General features: G+C 47.9%; 1 protein-coding gene across 1 annotated transcript in view; it reads left to right on the top strand.

Annotated features, from left to right (window-relative positions):
* ADAM12 (ADAM metallopeptidase domain 12) overlaps positions 1–12,191 on the top strand; it is a 275,547-nt gene extending 263,356 nt beyond the window's left edge. The window contains exons 19-20 of the mRNA XM_068258874.1: positions 8,885–8,999; positions 11,789–12,191. Coding sequence (XP_068114975.1) covers positions 8,885–8,999; positions 11,789–11,907 — 234 coding nt within the window. The 3' untranslated portion in view covers positions 11,908–12,191. The remainder of the gene's footprint in view (positions 1–8,884; positions 9,000–11,788) is intronic.
* The last annotated feature ends 5,468 nt before the right edge of the window (positions 12,192–17,659 follow it).

The following is a 17,659-nucleotide window of genomic DNA, read 5'->3' as shown; positions in this document are numbered from 1 at the left end:
ATCCCGGGCAGACAGGAAGCCTGGCGATTGCGCTGTTTATGCCAATATCCCGGGCAGACAGGAAGCTCGGCGATTGCTCCGTTTATGCCAATATCTCGGGCAGACAGGAAGCCCGGCGATTGCGCTGTTTATGCCAATATCCCGAGCAGACAGGAAGCCTGGTGATTGCGCTGTTTATGCCAATATCCCGGGCAGACAGGAAGCTCGGCGATTGCGCTGTTTATGCAATATCCCGGGCAGACAGGAAGCCCAGCGATTGCGCTGTTTATGTCAATATCCCGGGCAGACAGGAAGCTCGGCGATTGCACTGTTTATGCCAATATCCTGGGCAGACAGGAAGCCAGGCGATTGCGCTGTTCATGCCAGTATCCCGGGCAGACAGGAAGCCCGGCGATTGCGCTGTTTATGCCAATATCCCGGGCAGACAGGAAGCCCGGCGATTGCGCTGTTTATGCCAATATCCCGGGCAGACAGGAAGCTCGGCGATTGCTCCGTTTATGCCAAGCCCGGCGATTGCGCTGTTTATGCCAATATCCCGAGCAGACAGGAAGCCTGGTGATTGCGCTGTTTATGCCAATATCCCGGGCAGACAGGAAGCTCGGCGATTGCGCTGTTTATGCCAATATCCCGGGCAGACAGGAAGCCTGGCGATTGCGCTGTTTATGCCAATATCCCGGGCAGACAGGAAGCCTGGCGATTGCGCTGTTTATGCAATATCCCGGGCAGACAGGAAGACCGGCGATTGCGCTGTTCATTCCAGTATCCCGGGCAGACAGGAAGCCCGGCGATTGCGCTGTTTATGCCAATATCCCGGGCAGACAGGAAGCCTGGCGATTGCGCTGTTTCTGCCAATATCCCGGGCAGACAGGAAGCTCGGCGATTGCTCCGTTTATGCCAATATCTCGGGCAGACAGGAAGCCCGGCGATTGCGCTGTTTATGCCAATATCCCGGGCAGACAGGAAGCCTGGCGATTGCGCTGTTTATGCCAATATCCCGGGCAGACAGGAAGCCTGGCGATTGCACTGTTCATGCCAGTATCCCGGGCAGACAGGAAGCCCGGCGATTGCGCTGTTTATGCCAATATCCCGAGCAGACAGGAAGCCTGGTGATTGCGCTGTTTATGCCAATATCCCGGGCAGACAGGAAGCTCGGCGATTGCGCTGTTTATGCCAATATCCCGGGCAGACAGGAAGCCTGGCGATTGCGCTGTTTATGCCAATATCCCGGGCAGACAGGAAGCCTGGCGATTGCGCTGTTTATGCCAATATCCCGGGCAAACAGGAAGCCCGGCGATTGCGCTGTTTATGCCAATATCCCGGGCAGACAGGAAGCCTGGCGATTGCGCTGTTTATGCCAATATCCCGGGCAGACAGGAAGCCTGGCGATTGCGCTGTTTAAGCCAATATCCCGGGCAGACAGGAAGCCTGGCGATTGCGCTGTTTATGCCAATATCCCGGGCAAACAGGAAGCCTGGCGATTGCGCTGTTTATGCCAATATCCCGGGCAGACAGGAAGCCCGGCGATTGCGCAGTTTATGCCAATATCCCGAGCAGACAGGAAGCCCGGCGATTGCTCTGTTTATGCCAATATCTCGGGCAGACAGGAAGCCCGGCGATTGCTCTGTTTATGCCAATATCTCGGGCAGACAGGAAGCCCGGCGATTGCTCTGTTTATGCCAATATCTCGGGCAGACAGGAAGCCCGGCGATTGCGCTGTTTATGCCAATATCCCGGGCAGACAGGAAGCCTGGCGATTGCGCTGTTTATGCAATATCCCGGGCAGACAGGAAGACCGGCGATTGCGCTGTTCATGCCAGTATCCCGGGCAGACAGGAAGCCCGGCGATTGCGCTGTTTATGCCAATATCCCGAGCAGACAGGAAGCCTGGTGATTGCGCTGTTTATGCCAATATCCCGGGCAGACAGGAAGCTCGGCGATTGCGCTGTTTATGCCAATATCCCGGGCAGACAGGAAGCCTGGCGATTGCGCTGTTTATGCCAATATCCCGGGCAGACAGGAAGCCTGGCGATTGCGCTGTTTATGCCAATATCCCGGGCAGACAGGAAGCCTGGCGATTGCGCTGTTTATGCCAATATCCCGGGCAGACAGGAAGCCTGGCGATTGCGCTGTTTATGCCAATATCCCGGGCAGACAGGAAGCCTGGCGATTGCGCTGTTTATGCAATATCCCGGGCAGACAGGAAGACCGGCGATTGCGCTGTTCATGCCAGTATCCCGGGCAGACAGGAAGCCCGGCGATTGCGCTGTTTATGCCAATATCCCGAGCAGACAGGAAGCCTGGTGATTGCGCTGTTTATGCCAATATCCCGGGCAGACAGGAAGCTCGGCGATTGCGCTGTTTATGCCAATATCCCGGGCAGACAGGAAGCCTGGCGATTGCGCTGTTTATGCCAATATCCCGGGCAGACAGGAAGCCTGGCGATTGCGCTGTTTATGCCAATATCCCGGGCAGACAGGAAGCCTGGCGATTGCGCTGTTTATGCCAATATCCCGGGCAAACAGGAAGCCCGGCGATTGCGCTGTTTATGCCAATATCCCGGGCAGACAGGAAGCCCGGCGATTGCGCTGTTTATGCCAATATCCCGGGCAGACAGGAAGCCTGGCGATTGCGCTGTTTAAGCCAATATCCCGGGCAGACAGGAAGCCTGGCGATTGCGCTGTTTATGCCAATATCCCGGGCAAACAGGAAGCCTGGCGATTGCGCTGTTTATGCCAATATCCCGGGCAGACAGGAAGCCCGGCGATTGCGCAGTTTATGCCAATATCCCGAGCAGACAGGAAGCCCGGCGATTGCTCTGTTTATGCCAATATCTCGGGCAGACAGGAAGCCCGGCGATTGCTCTGTTTATGCCAATATCTCGGGCAGACAGGAAGCCCGGCGATTGCTCTGTTTATGCCAATATCTCGGGCAGACAGGAAGCCCGGCGATTGCTCTATTTATGCCAATATCTCGGGCAGACAGGAAGCCCGGCGATTGCTCTATTTATGCCAATATCCCGGGCAGACAGGAAGCCCGGCGATTGCGCTGTTTATGCAAATATCCCGGGCAGACAGGAAGCCCTGCGATTGCGCTGTTTATGCCAATATCACAAGCAGACAGGAAGCCCGGCGATTGCGGTTTATGCCAATATCACGGGCAGGCAGGAAACCCGGCGATTGTGCTGTTTATGCCAATATCCCGGGAAGACAGGACGCCCGGCGATTGCGCTGTTTATGCCAATATCCCGGGAAGACAGGAATCTTGGCGATTGCGCTGTTTATGCCAATAACCCGGGCAGACAGGAAGCCTGGCGATTGCGCTGTTTATGCCAATATCCCGGGCAGAAAGGAAGCTTTGCGATTGCGCTGTTTATGCCAATATCCTGGGCAGACAGGAAGCCAGGCGATTGCGCTGTTCATGCCAGTATCCCGGGCAGACAGGAAGCCCGGCGATTGCGCTGTTCATGCCAGTATCCCGGGCAGACAGAAAGACCGGCGATTGCGCTGTTTATGCCAATATCCCGGGCAGACAGGAAGCCTGGCGATTGCGCTGTTCATGCCAGTATCCCGGGCAGACAGGAAGCCCGGTGATTGCACTGTTTATGCCAATATCCCGGGCAGACAGGAAGCCCGGCGATTGCGCTGTTTATGCCAATGTCCCGGGCAGACAGGAAGCCCGGTGATTGCACTGTTTATGCCAATATCCCGGGCAGACAGGAAGCCCGGCGATTGCGCTGTTTATGCCAATATCCCGGGCAGACAGGAAGCCCGGCGATTGCGCTGTTTATGCCAATATCCCGGGCAGAAAGGAAGCTTTGCGATTGCGCTGTTTATGCCAATATCCCGGGCAGACAGGAAGCTTGGCGATTGCTCTGTTTATGCCAATATCCCAAGCAGACAAAAGTCTCTTCTCACAGAAACACGAGATAATAAACATTTGTCTGTCCCGTCGGAATTGTCTCTTCCTCACATGTCTCTAATGATGCAGAGAAAACACATCTCCCCTGATAGCCAGAACCGCAAATGAGAAACACGCAGCGGTCATCAGACGGTTATGCCGACAATAAGTTCATCTGTAGATTTCATACAAACATAATGTTATCCGCAGCAGTATATGGCATAGAAACGTGAGTCGTGTATCGGGAGGGTCTGGAGAATCAGTGAGGATGCTGATCGCTAGCACGGCGCGCTTACCGGAGAGTTATAACTGATGGGCCTTTTCACATGTTATACGCTCACAGCAGTATTTATCATTACCTGATGCACATCTGCAGTGAGTTAATTGCCCATAGTGGTGGGAGCAGACACTGCGACTGAAGGGGGGCCTGAGATGTGAGGGGCCCCCAACTACTAACCTTCCCTGCCTCTGATACTCCAGATCAGGTGTGTTGTGGCTACACTTGTTATGGGTGGGAAGATCCTGATGGCCACACTTGTTTTCGGACCCTTGTGAGATGGCCCGCCTCCAGGCTGTGTGGGTCACTAGGAGTATGGAAGGGAAATGGCCGTAAACATTAAAGGGCCTCATCAGTGTTTTGTTGTTGGGGGGGGGGCATGATTTCTTAGTTACACCCCTTCATTGGGGCCTTCAAACACCCTCAATCTGTCAGTGATCTCCACTGCCATATTAATTTCCTTCTTAGGGCTCTTTCACATCTGACAACGCGAACAGGAGCCGTTCTCCTGCACGCGTTGTCTGCCTGCGGCGTGCCGTCGGGTATCTGCGGTGCGACGCAATCAGCGGCGGTAGCTGGTAATTAAACCCGACGGAAACCGCCGGCTCGCGGGTGCGTTGGAGGAAAAACTGCGCCCGGGTGCGTCGGAACCGCAACGCATCGAAACGCAGCGTCGAGTGTGAAAGGTAAAATGAAAGTCTATGGACTTTCATCTTACCTTGGTTAACGCAAACGGCTTCCGTTTGCGTTAACGCAGAAAGTCTGCCCTAATGTGAAAGAGCCCTTAGCAATGTAGATTGCCTAGCTGTCCTGCTGATCCTTTGCCTTCAGTACTTTTAGTCACAGACCCTGAACAAGCATGCAGCAGATCAGATGTTTCTGACTGAAGCCTGACTGTATTAGCCACATGTTTGTTTCTGGTGTATGATTCAGGCACTTCTGTGGCCAAAGAGATCAGCAGGGCTGCCAGGCAACAAATATGGCAGCCTCCATATCCATCTCACTCCAGGTGTGCTTTAAGGTCGGGGATCAGGAAAAGTTGAATGTGGGGAGGGGTTGAGGTTAGCCATCATATATTAACCAAGTTTGTCCCTGTACATATTTAAAGCGGTATTGTCACCATAGAAATCAAATTTCAACAGCAATTGGTCTGAGTGTATAAAGTGATAAAGATGCTAATCCTGCATTCAAAATTTTTTCTGCTGTTATGATTTGGAGTTATCACATACCTTAGGAGCACTGGCCCTTTAGTAGTCAGTGCCAAACAGTTGCATGCTGGGGGTTCTTTTTATCTATAATATATTCCTCCTCTTCCCTTTATTTCCCTGCCTAGCCGCTTATCTGAAACCTGATCCCCTGCTCACTTGTGTTTACAAGCAAGGCTGAGGTGACTCAGTGATTGGAGGAGAAAAGAAAAAAAAGTAAAGGGCAGAAATTACATCAGGAGTTAGCCTAAACTGTGGGCAAAAGACATAGCCCCCACCAGGAACAGAATTCTCGTCATTTACTATATAATATTCACTGAAATCAAAACGTGGCCAGTACAATACATGTGATATGTAAGTAGATCAAGTATTTATCTACTTGTGTATGTGTATTTTTTCCCCTGGCATAGTATGGCTAATCCTACTGCTTTAATAAGGCTACATTCACATTGGTGCTTTGCAGTACAACATAGGGACAGAATTTTCCTCTTCCTTGCGTTTTGTGCTGTGAGTAATCACGTTTATTCTGGTTCTATGGCACTCGGGGAGGCTGGAGTACTTTGTCAGAGGGGCTATAACCATAACATCACCATATACCTTCATGTTAGGACCGGACTAAGCTATAACGTGCTCTTACTAGTAATACACCCCTCATGTATACGAAGGCGTCAGTTACTGCACTCATTACCACCATAAAGACTATAACAATAACCTATAGAGGGGGATATGGCACTGCGTGTGCTTTCATAGCGATGGTAATTGCCGTTCAGTTCGGGATAATTGGCTTGCTACCGCTCCGCTTCCTGCAGGATTCCAGACTTGCATTTTCTCTATAAACAGTACCTGAACTTCCATGGCCGACAGCACATCCGAGCTTCTCCTTGAAATTTGGTGGCGGTGGCTGTTTCCGTGCCGCTCGCCTGGAGAGCTGAAGGCATGAAGCGTCTGTTCTGAGCGCCGTACACGGAACATTAATGCCGCGCATACGTTTGTGCGCCAGCGACTGATCTCGCTGCTACTCAGCACTCCCGGATCTGTCGGAGAGTGAACGGCAGAAACAGCCCCGAACTAACGCTGACTTTGATTGTGCTGTAATTGAAGTGTTGGTAATTGAAGTGGGAAATGTGCAAGATGGAGGGTGGAATTACTACTTAGAGAAAAAAATACCTCTCTCTAACAACTAAAAACTTTTCTAAGTAACTTTTTTTTAAATCTAGAATTAAGTCAGAATACTGACAATCTATGGAAGGGAAAAATAAGGTCATTTCAACTCACTTTTTTTTTAACGTGTGTGCATTTAAATATTCCAGCCGAAATGAGGTGGGAATACCAAGATAGGTGCATGTATTGATATCCCTTGGCTGGGTGATTAACACTCTCGCCTTGCAGTGATAATAGTTTCAAGCAAGGACACCATCTGCATGGAGTTTGCATGATTTTCTGCTTCCGTGGGTGTCTAACAACAACAACATAGTTTAAAGGGAACCTAAACTGAGAAAGATATGGATTCCTTTTAAAATCATACCAGTTGCCTGGCTGTCCTGCTGATCCTGTGTCTCTAATACTTTCAGCCCCAGCCCCTGAACAAGCATGCAGATCAGGTGCTCTGACTGAAGTCAGACTGGATTAGCTGCATGCTTGTTTCAGGTGTGTGATTCAGCCACTACTGCAGCCAAGAGATCAGCAGGGCTTCCAGGCAACTGGTATTGTTTAACAGGAAACATCCACTTCCACTTCAGTTAAAGTTCTATTTAAAGGGAACCTAAACTGAGAAGGATATGGATTTTTTCTTTTAAACAATACCAGTTGCCTGGCAGTCCTGCTGATCTCTTTGGCTGCAGTAGTGGCTGAATCACACACCTGAAACAAGCATGCAGCTAATCCAGTCTGACTTCAGTCAGAGCACCTGATCTGCATGCTTGTTCAGGGGCTGGGGCTAAAAGTATTAGAGACACAGGATCAGCAGGAGAGTCAGGCAACTGGTATTATTGTAAAAGGAAAAGTCCATATCCTACTCAGTTTAGGTTCCCTGTAATTAAGGATTCTGATTGGAGACACAGGCACAGCCCAGAGGAACCAGATGTATTTCCACTTGTCTTGGAGTATGAGCCCCATTTACGGCTGATCAGGTCCGTTGGGCACCGCGATTGCGCTAGAGGGTGGATGGGATGGCATTAGCTGGGGGGGGGGGGGAGATCACTTACAGGGCGGTTAGGCATTAGGTGGGGAGTCTTCTTTTTTTAGACATTTACGGGGGAGGTTAGGGTTGGGCGATAGGTAGGTGTGTTTGTGTGTGTATAAGGAGGGGGTGGGGTTAGGCATTAGGTGTGTGTGGAAGGGGAGGGGTTAAGGTTAGGCACTTGGTAAGGAGTCTTCTTTTTAGACATTTATGGGGGAGGTCTGGGTTAGGCTATAGGCAGGGGGCTTGGGGTTAGGTGCTTCCAAGGGGTTAGGCATTAGGTGGGGTTGTTTAAGGTTAGGCATCTACAGGTGGGTTAGGTATTAGGTGTGTGGGGGTTAAGGTTAGGAATTTGGCAGGGAGTCCTCCTTTTAGCCATTTACAGGGGGATTATGCGATAGGTGGGGGAGGTTAGGGTCAGGCACCTACATGGGGTTAGGCATTAGGTGGGGGATTAAGATTGGTACTTAAAGCATAGAATTAGGCTGTATTCACAGTGGGACATTGCGGTGTAATGCGACGTCAAAGTTGCAATGTGTATGCGTTTAGAGGTAACGCACTGTAAGCAGTGAGTTACCACAACGCAACATTTTTCAACGCGACGTTACCGTCACACTGTGAACGCCCCATAGGATTATCATTGCAGTGCGGTAAGCTGCATAATAAGACTTTATAACGCAGCTCCGCAACGTCCCACTGTGAATGCGACCTTAAAAAGAAACTCCGACCAAGAATTGAACTTTATCCCAATCAGTAGCTGATACCCCCTTTTACATGAGAAATCTATTCCCTTTCACAAACAGACCATCAGGGGGCGCTGTATGACTGATATTGTGGTGAAACACCTTCCCAGAAGAAGCTCTGAGGACCATGGTACTTCTGGCAGTTTCCTGTCTGTGAACCTTGTTGCATTGTGGGGAAATAGCTGTTTCCAACTGCCAAAACAGCACGCAGCAGCTACATCAACTGCCAACAGTACAAATGGCACCATGTAATAAATGTCAGAATATAAATCATAAATATAAAATATTTTACAATGGGCAAACACTGACTAAATCATTTATACATAATTATTGTAAAAATGAAGCACTTTTTTTTTTATTACATTATTTTCACTGGAGTTCCTCTTTAAGCTTAGAATTGGGTGCGGGGTGGTGCACAGTAAAATATTGGTCATTTCAATTACTGATATTTTACTTTTAGCGGCACCACCCGGCACCCAACTGATGGGAGTTGCACCACAATAAATACTTATACATCCTGATTCTTGCTTTGCAGTCCTTTCACGTATTTGTTGGATTTCAGTATCTTTCTCTTTCCTCGCAGGGATCCCACATCCCCAGCCCCCCGCAGCGGCCTCTGCCAGCAGACCCTCTGAATAAAGGTGGGCGGATGTGCGGTGCCCCGGTGAAGTTGCGGTGCCGTGGATTACACCGGTCAGGTAAGCTGAACGCTCTTCCGATTCTTTCATGTAGTCGGGATTGTGCGCAGAGTGCCGCGGGCAGCAGAGTCGCTGGCCTGGAAATGACTTGGATCAGAAAGCATTGTGACTTGTGGCTGCCTATAGCTGTTACAGCGCAGTCAGAAATCCGTGTATATGGCTGGCCTGGGAACGCCGGTGCGTGTTTACAGGTGAGAGGGCGCAGCCAAATGTCAGCGTTTACTCCGCCCCCTCCCAGCGCTGAAACGTACAGAACAGCTGCCTGAGGATATCTTATTCCGGAAAGCAATGTTCCTCACCGTCTGCAGCTATAGACACAGATCAGCAGCAGCTTCATAGCATTGTACAGGACTCCTGCCATCCGGCTACCTGCTGTCTACACAATCTATGCACAACAGCAGCTTTCAGTGTCTGACTTCTAGTTACAGATTACCCAGCAAGCTTATGGGGAGTGTGTAAGGGGCTAAAAAAAAAAAAAAAAAAAAAAAAAAAGGACCCAAAATCCTTACTAAAATGATATGCAAAATAAAAAAAAAAGTTTGCCTTCTTAAAACAGAAGGTATTTGTGATTATTTAGGTTGGAGTGAGCATATGATGTCTCCCACAATGCATCACTGCTGAGTATGCAAACCATCCCTGTAAGCTAGCCACACCTCCAGAACCGCTGGAATGCAATGATGTGTCATCTTGTTAATTGTACAGAGCCACAATAATCTAACATGCATACAGACTGTTTCGGACTGTTCTCATCAGTGCATGGCATGGATTAATTTGGCTCTATGGGGTAGGGATTTGAAACACCTAGAGGTACAGAGTACCCAACAAGCTCATGGTGAACCAGAACTCCTAGGAGGCTTTTTGGTCCTTTGTGGCCCCTTACACACTGCTAGGCGTTCTGGTTACAGCATGAGCTTGTTGGGTAATCTGTAACTCTGGGAGCTTCAGTCTTGCCCCATAGAGCCACATGAATCCATGCCATGCACTGATGAGGATCAACCAGCCAAAAACAGGCTGTATGCATGTTGGATTAGTGTGGCTCTGTCATATTGACAAGCTGACACATCATTACATTCCAGCGGTTCTGGAGGTGTGTTTAACTATAGAACAGATAATTTGCATATTCAGCAGTGATGCATTGTGGGCACCTCAGAGCTCACCCCAATCTGAATAATTTATTTTATTGAATTTATAAAGTGCCAACAAATTACGCAGCGCTGGAAATTAGTTAAAGGAATGCTTTTTGGGGGGGGGGGGGGGGGGGGAAAGGGGAGGTTTGATCGTACCCGGGGCTTCTAACGATCTCCCGCAGATGTTCTGTGCCGGCACAGCCACTCACAGATGCTCCGGTCCCAATCACTGGTTAACTTCCGGAATTTCCGACTTTAAAGTCGCAAACCACTAACCCAAAACCTGTTGGTAATGTCAGATTTCTACTTCTTACTGTAAGTGACTGCAACATCGGAGAAACATAATGTATGGCTCATTTTACTCTTACTATTTGTATGGGTTTTACATTTCAAGATTTTCGTGACAGTTCCTCTATGGCCTCAATTCATAAAGCATTCCCGCATGCGGTAATACTGAAAACCGCAGACTTTACCGAGCACTTAGCCTTTATGAATTGACACATTGCTGTTACCGCATGAAAAGCTGAATTTACTGACCAGGGAGATAAATTACCGATTTGGCTGTCGTTTCCTCCAACACATGTCAGTACATTGTCAGCAAATGTCAATTCATAAAGCCTTCAACAAGTGGTAATCCTGACGATAGTTACAGACACCTCTGGTGAGGTGTTCAAAATGCAAAGTGCAGGGAGCCGAAGTCTGTGTGAGTCATCTGTGCAGAGAGCAGTCTGTGTGAGTCGTCTGTGCGAGTCATCTGTGGGGAGTCATCTGTGCAGAGAGCAGTCTGTGTGGGTCATCTGTGCAGAGAGCAGTCTGTGTGATCGTCATCTGTGCAGAGAGCAGTCTGTGTGGGTCATCTGTGCAGAGAGCAGTCTGTGTGAGTCATCTGTGCAGAGATCCATCTGTGGGGAGTCATCTGTGCAGAGAGTCATCTGTGCAAGTCATCTGTGCGAGTCATCTGTGGGGAGTCATCTGTGCAGAGAGCAGTCTGTGTGAGTCGTCTGTGCGAGTCATCTGTGGGGAGTCATCTGTGCAGAGAGCAGTCTGTGTGAGTCGTCTGTGCGAGTCATCTGTGGGGAGTCATCTGTGCAGAGAGCAGTCTGTGTGGGTCATCTGTGCAGAGAGCAGTCTGTGTGAGTCGTCTGTGCGAGTCATCTGTGGGGAGTCATCTGTGCAGAGAGCAGTCTGTGTGAGTCATCTGTGCAGAGATCCATCTGTGGGGAGTCATCTGTGCAGAGAGCAGTCTGTGTGAGTCATCTGTGCAGAGATCCATCTGTGGGGAGTCATCTGTGCAGAGAGTCATCTGTGCAAGTCATCTGTGCAGAGATCCATCTGTGGGGAGTCATCTGTGCAGAGAGTCATCTGTGCAAGTCATCTGTGCAGAGATCCATCTGTGGGGAGTCATCTGTGCAGGGCAAAAGAGAGATATCGCCACACTGCTCTACTCTACTGCTCAATGGGCTGCGGTAATTTACTGACCTTCAACGGCAGCTGGGGAAATGTTTATGAAATGTTTATGAATTAGCACACAGACCGGGAAAATACCGAGTGCGGTATTCTCCCTACAACATTTTTTTTTTTAATCGCACTGCTTTTTATGAATCAAGGCCAATATGTGTAACAGGAACACGTGAATGATGATGCATGTCTCCATTGTTTCAGGACTGCACCTAAAGTGCCCCCCCAGCGGCCCATCTTCAGACCCGCCCCCCCTCTGTGATTGGACGGACCCCTGTGAATTTGCACTGCGCTCTGATACACGTTGGAGTCTCTCGTTCTGAGTCAGCAGAACTCTGCGCCGTTCTCATACTGTATTCCGAGAGGACTGAGCTGTGGCCTTCGGTGCTATGATGTATGTTTGTGCTCAGGTACTTGTAAATTATTAATTTATATGGAGTATTAATACAATGCAGTGCATTGGCCTAGGTCTATTTAACCAAAGATGCCTTTCCGCAGAAGGGAAATATTTTTTATAACTACACTTGGAACACTTTACTGGACTGTATGGATGGAGAATCCAATGTGTGTGGTCATCTATTATTAAAGGTATAAGTCAGTAAGCACATTCAGAACTGGAGGTTTTATCTGTAGAATCTGCACTTTCCTTCAACGTATAACATTTATTTACTGCGCAATCTATGTATTCAATACAGCACTCGCTAGAGCCATTATATAGCTATAGAACAATATATATTACATAAATAGCGGGATTTCCCAAGCTGGGACAAGCCATGATCCCATCAGGAGATATTCCCAGCGGACTCCAACCAAAGGCAAGCAATCAGACTCATTCAAAGGACTTTCATGAGTTAGCCCTTTATTCAGTGAACTTTTCTCTTAAAGGGACTCCGAGCAGTGCAGAAATTATGGAAAGATGCACATCATTTTAAAGCTCTCTTTCTCCTCTTTCCAATGATATATAAACCACCACCCTACGCCTTTTAGTTTTCGCTATTTTCGCGATTGAATTTGCAGCGGCCGCGGTTTCGATCGCGACAATAGAGAAAACTAAAAGGCGTAGGGCAACAATTTAGGTGTCGTCAGAAAGAGGAGAAAGAGAGCTTTAAAATGATATCCATCTTTCCATAGTTATATTGTATTACACAGGGCGACTTTTTGTCAAAGTCAGCAGCTGCATTCAGCAGAATGGAGCTGCTGACACTGGGGAAAGTGTCGTCCTGTGTAATACAATATAACTATGGCTTGATGGATATCATTTTAAAGCTCTCTTTCTCCTCTTTCTGACGACACCTAAATCGTTGCCCTACACCTTTTAGTTTTCTCTATTTTCGCGATCGAAATCGCGGCCGCGGCAATTTCGATCGCGAAAATAGCGAAAACTAAAAGACGTAGGGTGGTGGTTTATATATCATTGGAAAGAGGAGAAAGAGAGCTTTAAAATGATATGCATCTTTCCATAGTTTCTGCACTGCTCGGAGTCCCTTTAAGTTTTTTAAGCCTACTTTTTAGTCATTTTCACAGTTGTTAGGTGCTGAAAAGGTATTTCGTAGCAGAGGTGAAAAGAGATCTATTTTTGAGAAAACTCAAAACAAATAATGATTGACTGAGGACCTTCATGTCTACCCCATACATTCCAACATGTCCGGTTTCTAGGGGTCCACCACAGCTATTTGTATGGTGGTTGGAAGGCCTGTTCGATCTATTTCCAGCGATTCTTGAGAACCACTGGTATAGCACTTCCGATTTGCTTATTTTTTCTTTTGTATCCGATGTTAATAAAGTTTAAAAAACTTACCAGTTCCTTGAGGTCAATTTCCAAAGACCTTTGGTGTGTAGCCCTGCCCCCTAGCACAGGAGGTCACAGGTGCTAGCACAGGAGGTCACAGGTGCTAGCACAGGAGGTCACAGGTGCTAGCACAGGAGGTCACAGGTGCTAGCACAGGAGGTCACAGGTGCTAGCACAGGAGGTCACAGGTGCTAGCACAGGAGGTCACAGGTGCTAGCACAGGAGGTCACAGGTGCTAGCACAGGAGGTCACAGGTCCTAGCACAGGAGGTCACAGGTCCTAGCACAGGAGGTCACAGGTCCTAGCACAGGAGGTCACAGGTCCTAGCACAGGAGGAGGTCACAGGTGCTAGCACAGGAGGTCACAGGTGCTTTTCTATCTCCAATTAGGGCAGGGCAAAAGACCAGAATTTGACCAGGGGGAATATGGTAAATAGTTTAAACTTTATTCACATACAGAAAACGCCCTCAAAAATCGCTGCAAAATAGCTTTAGAAAAGCGATTCAAAATAGTTTTTGAAAAACGAGTTTGCAGCAGTTCTATCTTTTGCATTGTGTTGCAATCGCTCCAAAAATGCTGCAGGACCTGCAAGTCTGATTTGGCCAAATTGTAATTGCTCCTCTGCCTTCCCCTCCATTTACTTTAATCAGCGTATCGCTTTTTGGATCGTCGGCAATCTCAAAGCGCAGCTGAAATCCCTTTAGTGGGCTCCAGGCCAAGGGCCTTCTGTCTCCTGCTTGCAGAGGTAAATAGCCATCAGATGGATGTGGACAGTTTATTCTGAGCTGTGGCCTGCTCAACCTGCCCATATTTGCACCTTACAGCACGATGGAAATTGTTCAGGCCTTAGAGTAGCCATACACTATGTCGATTACCCACAGATATACAGCAGATTCGATCACTGATCGAATCTGCTCTGAAATTAATGCAAATGTTGACCGACCAACGAATTTTCATCTGAAATCGATTTCAGTCAATCTGTCCGGGCGGAAAATTTCGCCTCAATGCCAGTGGGGCAGGAGCGCGTAATTAGCGGCGTTAGTATTGCGGCGTCAGTTGTCATCGAATGAATCACCGGTCCGCCGGAGTGAGTCCCCGGGTCTGTGCTGTTCCTTTCTCTGGCTCGCCTTCCTCTGCATCTCCTCTTTGAACTTCCCCTTCTCACAGGACGGGACAGAAAGTAAACAGTAGAGCGCCTTCACTGTTTGAACTTATGCTCGGGACAGGAAGTGAACAGAAGATGGCGAAGAAGGTGAGCCGGAGAAAGGTACAGCACGGACCCGGGGACTCGCGCCGGCGGACAGTTGATGTATTGCTGCTGGCCGGGGGAGCAGGGGATGGCGAGGCAAGTGGCAGCTCCACAGGTTGTGAATCTATTTCCTGCTAAAATCGATTCAAAATCTGTGTGCAGTGTATAGGCAGCCAATAGATCCCTCTCTGATCAGATTCGTTCAGAGAGGGAGCTATCTGTTGGTCAATCTGGTGGCAATCGACCAATGTATGGTAGCCTTATAATTTATCTTATCCTTTTCTTTATTCACAAATTAACCCCTGACATAGTAAAAGGGAACTTGGTGTATCAATAAATACCTTGAGTTGTAATATAAACTTGAGGTCACATGACTTGTCTGACCAGTTCAGGTCTAGGCTGGTGCTCTGTCTCAGGAGTGACACCCACAGCTGACAAGCCCTGCCCACTTCATGGTTCTGCAGGGGTAGGTCAGAAATGAGAAGCAGGGACAGCCAATTAGAGGCTGATCAATATAAGTTTATGCAAATTTAATGCAAAATGTATGTAGTTTGGAAACAGATATCCATTTCCAAACTAACTGTGTAAATGTGCAAAGGCTATCTCAGTGTAATCTTATGGGGCCCATACATGGTACAATTTTTTCTTTTGATTAGAAAATGTTGTTCAATTATCCTGTTAGATCGAATATAAAGATTTTTCCAACATGTCCGATCGGATTTCTATTGAAAAAACGGGATAATCGATTTTTTTCTTGACCAAAAAAAAGGATTATTTTAATTAAACTTTCATTCGATTAGATCGTTTTGGTCGAATAAACGAGAAAAGTGAATGTTTTTATTGTACAGTGTATGGGCACCTTTATAATTATAAGCATCTTAGTGACCCTCCCTTATGAAGCCATAGATTACCAATGTCATTAATTCACACAGGTAGTGAGAGAGATTAAACCTACCATATCTCCAAACCACATGTGGCTATACTAGAACTACATTAAAGAAAACCCGAGGTGAGAGGTATATGGAGGCTGCCATATTTATTTCCTTGTAAACCATGCCAGTTGCCCTGTTGATCATCTGACATAAGTTTGAGTTAAAACCCTGGAACAAGCATATGGCTAATCCAGTAAAACCTGAGTCAGCTGAGTCAGAGCACCTGATCTGCATGCTTGTTCAGGGTCTATGGCTAAAAATATTAGAGACATGGGATCAGCAGGACAGCCGGGCAACTGGTATTGTTTGAAGGAAATAAATATGGCAGCCTCCATATTTCTCTCACCTCGAGTTCCCTGTAAGCCATAAACATATCAAGCAAAGCTACAGCAGCTAAAAATACCTGTGTTGGTGTTTACTTATATCATTTACCTTCTTCCTCAATATCAGGGGGCTGCCTTGTAGATCAGTGGTGGTCAGTGGACCTCCAACTGTCAGCTGCTATGGAATCCCCCATTATAGACAGAGGCATCACTTACACTGTCCTCTAAGTGCTTGTTTTAGCAACTCTGGACACTCCGGATGTGTGTCTATGGATTTAATGTAATTCTGCCCAGTGTTGCTATGTACTTTGGGTACAGGGTAGGCTCTCCACAATTTTTCTACCACTACAATAGTCTATACATGTAGTTACTAATCTATGGCTTCCCTGATATTATGGGAGGATAGTATGAGATACAGCACCACTGAATATGTTGGTGCCTTATAAATCAATCATTCTATGCAGATGAGGCAGACAAATAGATTGAAGAGGACGAAATCCCTGAGAGGTTACAAAATATAAAGTACATCTGAAGTGAGAGGGATACAGGGGCTGCCATAATTATTTCCTTTTAAACAATTCAAGTTGCCTGGCAGCCCTGTTGAACTGTGTGGCTTCAGTAGTGTCTGAAAACACCACAAACAAGCATGCGGCTAATCTTGTCAGATTTGACAATGTCAGAAACCACTGATCTGCTGCATGCTTGTTCAGAGTCTGTGGTTAATAGTATTAAGCTTCGTCTACACGAGGCAATTCGGCGGCTCGATTAGCCGCCGGATCGCCTCGTCCGCATCCCCGCTCGCCAGATTCAATCCCCCACTCGTCCCCGCCGGCGCCGCTTATCTTCCGCTCGATTCCTTGCCATTGTCCCCTCGTGGGGAACGAGCAGGGAATCGGCGGTGGCGAGATCCAACCTGTCGGATCTTATGCAGGTGGATTGATAATACACATCGGAGCGTCATCTACGCGTGTAGATGGGGCTTTAGAGGCAGAGGATCAGCAGGGCTGCCAGTCAACTTGAATTGTCTAAAAAGAAGATAAATATGTCAGCCTCCATATCCCTCTCTCTTGAATTGTACTTTAAGGTAGTTATATATGCTTAATTTTTTTTTTTTTTTTTTGACTAGAGAAACATGATTTCTCTAGTTAACAAAATTTTACATGTTAACTTAATTTTTTTTAATCCAATTTTTTCCCACCACAGCCAATCAAATATTTATTGAAAAAGTTTTTTCCCCAATCGAAAAATAATTTGATCTTTCTACAACCATTTTTTTTTTTTATTAAAATCGGGGAAAAAAATGTTCAGTTTAGTTGAATCACATATGACCACCATAATACTGCCTTAAAGGAAACATTAAAGGAGGAAAAAAATTCACCAACCTGGGGCTTCCTCCAGCCGTGGCAGCCGTCCTGTGCCCTCGCCTCAGCTCCGGTGTCCTCTGCTGCAGAAGCCAACCTCGCCAGGTCGGGTTATTCTGCGCTCCTCTGCTCCACAGCTGACGCCATCAGGTCTGTACTGAGCAGGCGCAAAACTACTGCCTGCGCAGTACCATCCTGATGACGTCGGCCGGACCACGTGACCCGCGCGGTGGAGCACAGAAGACGACCCGGAACCTGTCCTGGCGAGGTCGGGTTCTGCAGTGGAGAAGACCGGGAGCCTCCGGAGCCGTGGCGAGGGCTCAGGAGGGCTGCCACGGGCTGGAGGAAGCCCCAGGTAAGTGGATTTTTTTTTCCTTGGACATTTACTCTAAAGGGAATCTGAAGTGAAAATAAACTTATG

The sequence above is a fragment of the Hyperolius riggenbachi genome, chromosome 10 (assembly GCF_040937935.1).
Source record: "Hyperolius riggenbachi isolate aHypRig1 chromosome 10, aHypRig1.pri, whole genome shotgun sequence".
In the NCBI taxonomy this organism is placed as follows: domain Eukaryota; kingdom Metazoa; phylum Chordata; class Amphibia; order Anura; family Hyperoliidae; genus Hyperolius; species Hyperolius riggenbachi.
The sequence above is the reverse complement of the archived record's forward strand: the minus strand, read 5'-3'. Positions and strand labels throughout refer to the sequence as shown.